Source organism: Haliotis cracherodii, unplaced genomic scaffold, assembly GCF_022045235.1.
Source record: "Haliotis cracherodii isolate W230 unplaced genomic scaffold, xgHalCrac1.p SCAF_6, whole genome shotgun sequence".
NCBI classification, from domain to species: domain Eukaryota; kingdom Metazoa; phylum Mollusca; class Gastropoda; order Lepetellida; family Haliotidae; genus Haliotis; species Haliotis cracherodii.
Genome location: NW_027266319.1, coordinates 59,305,030 through 59,314,311, shown reverse-complemented (window position 1 = coordinate 59,314,311; position 9,282 = coordinate 59,305,030). Strand labels below are relative to the sequence as shown.

At 38.7% G+C, this 9,282-nt stretch overlaps 1 protein-coding gene across 1 annotated transcript; it reads right to left on the bottom strand.

Annotated features, from left to right (window-relative positions):
* Positions 1–7,173: 7,173 nt before the first annotated feature.
* Positions 7,174–8,493, bottom strand: LOC139446544 (prothymosin alpha-A-like). Its single transcript, XM_071227845.1, has 3 exons — positions 8,357–8,493; positions 7,743–7,849; positions 7,174–7,358 (listed from the first exon to the last, which is right to left on the bottom strand). Exons 1-3 carry the CDS (start codon positions 8,491–8,493, stop codon positions 7,174–7,176), a joined length of 429 nt encoding a protein of 142 aa, XP_071083946.1.
* Between the last annotated feature and the right edge of the window lie 789 nt (positions 8,494–9,282).

The following is a 9,282-nucleotide window of genomic DNA, read 5'->3' as shown; positions in this document are numbered from 1 at the left end:
TCCATACCAAAAGATGCCTTAACTGACATCAAAGTTCTCTTGTGGGGGTTACCGAACACGCACCACAGAGGTGTTTGTTTAATCACAGCTACACATCCAATGCTACTCTTTCGATGATTATAAAAGATTTCAAGAGCTTTGATCATGTTAAAGAGTTTTTAACACCTGTATATTTACGCACAAATATGAAATTAGCACTTTTCCAAAGACACCAAATACACGTGGCTTTGTCGGATTTTCAGACTCAATTTGGTGACGAGATGTAAAACACATTCTTTACAAGACATTAACCGATTTTGACACGCGATGGCAATATGTATCGTTATTGTAAACAATTTGAAATTGTTTATACAAATTGACCATACAATTATGTTTTTCTTTCACAATTAAAAGCGAATGTATGCTTATTTTAAACGAATTTTCACAGTCAATTCGTTTTGCCTTACAATTTTTATGTTCTTTAACGAAAAGAAATTAAGATAGGGTAATTTTAGTCAAAATCAAATCTGCCTAACAAGTTGGTATCTTCACAAATAAAAGCAAAAGGTATGATGGTTATTTAGTATGCGGACCGGGGATATTTTTTCAATCCTTCATGAAAGTAGGGAAGTCTTTTAGGGCCATTGTTTTGTTTTTATTGAAAATTTAACATGATATGTTGAAATTTCAAATACTAAGATACATACTAAGATGAAATTTGAAGATACTAACTTGAAATTTCAAGATACTAACTTCAACTTTCAAGATGCTAACTTCAACTTTCAAGATACATAAAGTGAAATTTCAAGATGCTTGCTAGCTTGAAATTTCAATATACTAACTTGAAATGTCGAGGTGCTATGTTGAAGTTTTGAGAGGCTAAGTTGAAATTTCAAGATGCTATTATATAATTTCGAGATACATATTAAGTTGAAATTATGATCTTTTTAATTTATTGACATGGAATTTCAACTTATTAACTTGAAATGTCAACTATTATTATCTTAATATATATATATATGTGTGTGTGTGTGTGTGTGTGTGTGTGTGTGTGTGTGTGTGTGTGTGTGTGTGTGTGTGTAAAATGTGTCGTTAAAAATATGCTTGACAATGTATTCTTTCTAAGCAGTCATTCACTCCTGGCACAACTGGGACATTGACATACACAAATTGAATAGATCATGACGTAAAATGTAATTATAAGTATTATGATCTATTATTAGTTTTGCTGTTTTTCTTAATACTGTCGCAGTGATTACAGTAAACTGCGGACTTACCGAACTCGAGGTGAGGTTACAATAGGTCCGTTTGAAACCGCCCTTCGTTATTCACTTGAATGTAACATGTTTCATCAGTGCGTGTGACAACTATTGACTTGAGTACTAGAGACCGTCATGTTAACATCAAACAAATAACTCGAGTATTTGTCATAAGCATCTGTTCATACGCATCCTGGCGGGGCTGGGGTGCCGGTTTATGTACCCAACCCTTTTTGAAGCATTTTTTAACGTTATACATTCTGAAAGGATAAGGTAGGATAAGGTAGGATAAGGGCTTTAGTTGGCCTGCTGGAATTGTCAAATGGTGAAGATGCGATTGCAGCGAACGGCTGTGAAATATTTGTATAAAGATTATCTGACATGTTCAAATGGCTGACAACTGTCTTTTCTTATCTTACATTTGCATGTTTGACACGATCAAACACGTGAGGGTGGCTAAAATGAATGAAAAGGGCCAACGTTTTCCATGAAATTCTAATTACAACTCTGAAAACATTTACACACTTTGGAAATTTGTTGTCTCCAGTGGGTAAAAAAACGTCTTATCATACCTCATCATTGAAGCTGGCATGCCTTATTTCCACATATAAACGTCAACGCCAGAGAATAATCAGTCTCGGTTCTCTGCCGAAATGGATACGATTGGGTGCTCAAGGAAAAATAGAGTTGAAATGTATGTGGATGGATCACTGAGAAATACATAACAGATACATTACTTGTAAACGTTGTTCTTTCTGGCAATAATCCTTTCCACGTAATTAGAATGTTTAATCATTTTAGTAATGAAACCTGTTAAAGTTTGTTGTTTTGATCCAAGAGAAAATTGTTAATGAAGTCACAGCCAGTTATTATTATTATTATTATTATTATTATTATTACTATTGCCCTTGATCAGTGTACAACATTCAAAGCCTCAGTAAAGCTTTCAAAATGTTTGATGACAGACATGTGGAGGACATTTCCAAAGTTCCAAATCAGTGACAAAAATTATGTCCGATGCAATTCCCTGTTTTGACGTGTATACCATGTATGTTCCCGTGTGTTTGTTTCGGGTGAACAATTGACTTGACGTTGCATGTGTTTGTGACGGGTGATTCTGATGGGGCAAGGTACGCTGATCTCTTCGCGAACACCTGGTATCATCACTATTTGATTGTGATTCATAGAGGGTTGTGATTTATATGATTAAGTGGAAATCGTACTATGGACCCAGCTTTTGGTGAAATTTTCTTATTACTTTGAAAACGGTTCTGTCGCTCTAAGTTTGTAATAAGACGTGGGGACTTCATCACTGAAGCTAGCACAAATATAAAATGTCAACGCCAGAGAATACTTAGTCTCGATGGTCTGCCGAAACAGATACCATTGGGCGTACAAAACAAAATAGCGTTAAAATGTATATGAATGGATCACTGAAAAACAGTGATAACACCAGGTTTTACGAAAATTGTAAGCATGCCCTTCCCTACCGGTCAGCAATGCATGCTTGCCGTAAAAGGCGACTGTGCTTGTCGTAAGAGGCGACTAACGGGATCGGGTGGTCAGGCTCGCTGACTTGGTTGATGCATGTCATCGTATCCCAATTGCGTGGATCGATGCGCATGATGTCAAACACTGGATTGTCTGGTCCAGACACAATTATTTATAGACCGCCGTAACATAGCTGGACTATTCCTGAGTGCGATGCTAAGCAACAAACAAACAAACAAAAGCACCGTGTTCAAAGCGGCATAAACAAACTCACTCACTCACTTACCGAGACGCGTATATGTTAACTTTTCTTCCCATCATCAGCAGCCACGTTAGGTGCTTGGTATTTGCTGAGGTCGTATGACAGCAAGGAACATATATGATTCGACTCCATGTACGAGAGGGTACCGCATTCATGATCATCAGAACATGTCGTCCCACACTCCCAACAGGTCCTCGGCGAAGAGCGTTTTGTATGGGGACGTAAAGATGTAATTGTTCATGTCCCGTGTAAATGAAACATTTCCACAACTGGTTGTAAATCAACTGGTTGTAAATGTTTGAACCTCACGAAGCATAATGAACATGTATGATACGAGAGTGAAGAAACGTGCCATCATCTTTCTAGAGTGAGTTCGTAAAACCTTTAATGAGGACACTTTTCAAAGGACTGAGAACTCAGACAAAATTTAACTAGTCAACCTAAGTTGTCACTGGTCAACTGAAACTTTAACTAGTCGAAAAAGGTCTTAACTAGTCCAAGTAAGTTGTCACTGGTCAAACAAAGTTTTAACTGATCAAACAAAGCTTTAACTGATCAAACAAGGTTTTAACTGATCAAACAAAGCGGAATCCGCGAAGATCAAACTAGCCAACTGCTCATAGTCACTCCAGAAAGGTTTGAAACTAACAGGTAATAAGCTAGTTGGTGCTTGCTAATACGTTTATATTACTGATATTCAGTCAATAAAGCTCTTACGTTTTACCTGATAATTTTAATGAATACATTTCTTCACCACTTTACCTAAATGCTCACAATACGTGATAGTAGATTGTCTTCCTGGCGTTGGTATCCAGTCCAGTAAAAACCATACTTCAAGTGGCCAAAATAAATCCACTTATTGGTTCACTTAACGACCACTTTGTGTTCTCATTTAGTCACCGAGGTATAATACAGAATAGTACTAGGACCTTACATGTACCGGATATGTTTGGATGCTTTTTTTCCAACGATATTTTAATGGAAAATAGAAAACGATGAATGTGCAGACAGCGAGAATATAATTATATTACGCCATTGGTAAACCTTTTCAGATGTAATTTCCGCACACAGGGTGCATTCTGGTGTCATTTATACACTTAAAGGACCATACATTTAAGATCATCATGTTGAACCCACTTTTATTTGAGATGGCAATGCTTAATATGCTAAGCTTTTAGGCGCCATTATTTGAAATTCAACTTTGGCCATTGTCGACGAATGTCGTGAAAATAAAATGGATTTTTATCTCCGAAACTTTTTTACCAAAGTGCAGTGATAATTAACGTCAATGCATCTTGCAATAAAATTGCCAAACATGTTAAAGTATATGGCATTGATTCGCTTTGTCAACAATACAGGGCAAATTCACAGCCACATACATACACCACTGCCTAAAAGTTCATTCCCCTTACACGTGTAACAGGCACGTGACACGGGTGACCAACGGGGTGCACACCGGTTGAGTCACGTGTTGCCCATGCGTGTAAGGGGAATGAACTTCTAGGCAGTGGTTTATGTATGTGGCTGTGAATTTGCCCTGTATTGTGGACAATGCGAATCAATGTCATATTGATACACGGCGGCTAAAGATATCAGCGGGGCCACGGGTGGCCCAGTCGTCTAAGGCGCCGCGATTCGCTGTGCAGAGTTGCGTCCCTTGGACACGCCAGAAACCTATGATTGTGGGTTCGAATCCCGGTTCGCCCCGATTATGTTTCTAGGTTTGTCATCACCATACCTGTGCTCGTGGGTTTCACCAAAGTGGTAAACATCTGAGACCTGCATCACTTCGTGCTTTCCTCCCACTTTAAGCTGACACGCCGCGATATAACTGGAATACTGTTAAAAGCGGCGTTAAACCCAACTCCCTCACTAAAGATATCAGCTCACTGCAACAGTGATTGCTTTGAAACTAAACCCTGCAATGTTGGCTTAAATCATTTTCTCCATGGGCGCCCGCTTTATCAGGCCTACAAAGTAGCTTTGCCACACACTTTCAATGCCTACCGTATATATTTCTAAAATTGTCAAACTTACATCCAAGTTACTATTTCCATCCAAGTCAGATGACATCCCGGCTCTTGCACTTGATTTATTTGAATCATGAAAATACAAGTTGGGGACAATGATACTTGTACAAATATATGTGATGATATATGGTACTTAAAATTCTTTTCATCATTATTTTCCGATTATTTTAACAATGAGGGGCGGTCGGGTGACCTAGTGGTTAAAGCGTTCGCTCGCCACGCCGAAGACACGGGTTTGATTCCCGACATGGGTACATCGTGTGAAGCCAATTTTGGGTGTCCCCGGCCATGATATTTCTGGAATATTGCTAAAAGCGGCGTAAAACCATACTCACTCACTCACTCACTACTTTAACAATGAAAATAAACAAGAAATAAGTTAGTGGATAGCTCTCTTGTGAAATCTTAAAATTGCCGAAAATCGGCATAATTTTGGCTTCCTTGGTGTTCCTTTGGACGTCACGAATGTGTTAGATTAATCTGTGTATTAATACAAAACGAACATACGTTATAAATGCATTATATAAATAATATGATAAACATAACTTTCATATTTATAAACAGTAGGATTGGACTTTTCAAACTGTCTCTGACATGTAGTAGCAAAGATGTTTTACAAGCTGACAGTTTTTTTTATACATTTTGGCTTCATCTATCACCACAGAGTCTCTGGGAGCTTGCTGTGCAGGCAGTAAAAGCTTCTGGTGGACTGGTTGTGTTTTGGAATTTATATTGCAAAAGTGTCTCCCTGCTCCAGCTAAAATGTTTGGGCCTACAGTTTTACCACTATAATCTACATCGGGCAAAATAGGTTTGTTCGGGGAATTCAGGAAACTTTAAGGATATTGTTAGCAGGGAAAACAAGTTGAACACAAGTTATATTGAACAAAATATGTTGCCGGGTACAAAACTATTTCAGACAATATTCTGCCCTTTCTAATATGTTAAAAGTGGTCTTTAGGCACTATACCTCACGGTGTATAGTCTCCTGTTCATCATTATCATTTTATCAGATATGTAACCATCGAATGGGAGAGAAAGTCTTTCACTGGCGTTTGAAATACTGTTCGTTTTAATTGGCAGCGTTGTTTGTTTGACAGTTTGATGTTGATTAAAAACAGAGGATAATATTTATTACAGCAGTTCCTGAGATGTATAATATTTCAAGTCGTCCATCACCATGCTATCATGCTAAATACCCCGGACCCATTCGACGCCAAAACTGTTGGTGTGTTATCACAATCCCTACATCACCATCTCCATCTCCATCTCCATCACCATCATCATCATCATCTCCGCCATCACCATTATCATCACCATCATGACCATAACCATCATCACCATTATCATCACCATCATCGCCATAACCACCATCATCACCATTACCATCATCATCTTCACAATCACAGTTATCATCACCTCCATCACCATCTCAAACACCACCATCATCACCATAATCGCCATAACCACCATCATCACCATCATCATCACCATTATCGCCATAACCACCATCATCACCATCACCATTATCATCACCATCATGACCATAACCATCATCACCATTATCATCACCATCATCGCCATAACCACCATCATCACCATTACCATCATCATCTTCACAATCACAGTTATCATCACCTCCATCACCATCTCAAACACCACCATCATCACCATAATCGCCATAACCACCATCATCACCATCATCATCACCATTATCGCCATAACCACCATCATCACCATCACCATTATCATCACCATCATCGCCATAACAACCATCATCACCATCACCATTATCATCACCATCATCATCACTACCATCATCACCATCTCAACCATCACCATCATCATCTCGGCCATCATCACCATCATCACCATCATCATCCTCACAATTACAGTTATCATCACCTCCATCACCATCTCCACCACCACCATCATCACCATCATCGCCATAACCACCATCATCACCATCACATCATCATCTCCACCATCACCACCACCTTCATCACCATCTCCACCACCACCGCCATCATCATCATCATCATCATCATCATCATCATCACCACCATCATCATCATCATCATCTCTATCATCATCGTTATCTCCATTATCATCATCATCAGCATCATCATCATCATCTTCATCTCTTTCATCATCAATTATCTCCATCATCATCATCATCATCGTCACCACCATCATCATCATCTCCATCATCATCATCATCATCATCGTCACCATCTTCATCATCATCATCTTTGGCCACCATCACCATCTCCACCACCATCACATCTTCATCATCACCTTCATCACCTCCATCTCCATCACCATCATCATCATCATCTCCACATCACATCTTCATCATCATATCCATCATCACCATCATTTCCATCACTATCATCACCACCATCATCATCACCATCACCTCTATAATCCCCATCATCATCATTTCAATCACCATCACCATCATCATCATCACATCTTCACAATCACAATTAGCATCGTCATCATCACCATCATCTCCATCACCATCATCATCTTCACAATCACAATTAGCATCATCATCACCTTCATCATCTCCATCACCATCATCATCACCTTCATCATCTCCATCACCATCATCATCATCTCCATCATCACCATCATTTCCATCACTATCATCATCACCATCACCATTATCATCATCATCATCACCTCTATAATCCCCATCATCATCATTTCAATCACCATCATCATCATCATCTCCATCAACTTCATCTCTCTTGTTACCAACACAGCTCAAAACACTCTCCCGCTCAAGAGCTTGAAACCAACATTCAATCAACAGGACTCTTCTGAAATCAAGTTCGACGTAGATCTAGATTCCTGTGGAAACCCGGGGTAAGCATGGGTCTTCAGCAACCCATGTTTGTCGTAGGGGGCGACAAACGGGCCCTGGTGGACTGGATTGTCTCGTCCAGACTCCAATATTTACAGACCGCCGTTATATATATGAATGAGCCCGGTGTTAAACAACAAACAAACTGGTCAGAATTTGACAGATATTATGTCATCGCAGTCAACAACGTGGGACGTTGCTCACGTCATCAATTACTGGTTTGACTGGCGCAGTCTCAATTAATCACAGGCCGACGAGATATAGGACTATTGGTAACTACTGGGTGACAACAAATAAACCAAAAGTTTGACCTCTATGTATGATACAATGTCAAACTTCAAACGGTTTTGTCGGATTTTGAGCGTAAATAAAACCAGTGATATCATGATCTAAATATGAATATAGAAAGAAGCCAGATCTGAGAGACATCCAATAAATGCCCCAGATGACTGAATACAGCAACCTTTGTGCAAATATCAGAAATATGTGCACGGGATAGTCATCTTCATCTCTATCATCGTCGTTATCTCCATCATCATCATCATCATCATCATCATCATCATCATCATCATCATCGTCACCATCTTCATCATTATCCATGGGATAATAATACTTGATAGCAATGCCTGATATATTTACCCCTGGGGTAATAATACTACATCTAGAAATCCATCACTAAGATTGACAATAAGAATAGATAATTAATTAAGAAATAAACGACGAGATGGAGGTGTTTATCGTACAAAAAACACTGCAATGAGAATTGAGAATTAAGGGCGCAGCCCCGTGTGGTTTATTCTCCCTGCAGTGTTTTATTGTACCTCAAACACCGACTACGAGTCGTTTATTTCGTATAAGAGATATCAACATTATGTACAACCTCTTTAAGTTTAAAAATCTGCTCTCAAATTTCGATGATGTCATTTGGGTGTGTTGGCGTTATTGATTGAGCTCCGCGAGCAATTCTTGTAATTATATTGTATCTACAGACCATTATCTTTTTACACCAAGAACATACCAGTTTTTCGATATATTGATGCATGTTCTGGTAGCAAACACGATAATGCATTACCTACTGAAACTTATAAGGAGCATTAATGTACATGTGTTTACACAAACACAAACCTGTTTCAAAACCGTAGAAGAAGATATAGTTACTTAAGTATAGTGTCGTAAGGCATTACGATTAAAAGTTCTATGATATTAAATCGATATTATTGAGGCGTTGTTGTTATGTAACAGTTTCCTATTTGGGGATTATTTTGCCCCAGATTTTGCACCCAAAAAAGAACTGTTCGCCGGATGTCTTGTTGAAAGGAACATTTTCGGCTTCCCTTTTCAGAAAAATAAGTGAATGTCTTAAAGCAGTGACCGACGAATATACTCCCA

Coding starts and splice junctions, on each gene's coding strand:
- LOC139446544 (XM_071227845.1), bottom strand. CDS start 8,493: ATGGATAATGATGAAGATGGTGACGATGATGATGATGATGATGATGAT. Junction 7,850..8,356: donor TTTCTGATATTTGCACAAAG/GTTGCTGTATTC, acceptor ACTTGATTTCAG/AAGAGTCCTGTTGATTGAAT. Junction 7,359..7,742: donor TGGAGATGATGATGATGATG/GTGATTGAAATG, acceptor TGTGATGTGGAG/ATGATGATGATGATGGTGAT.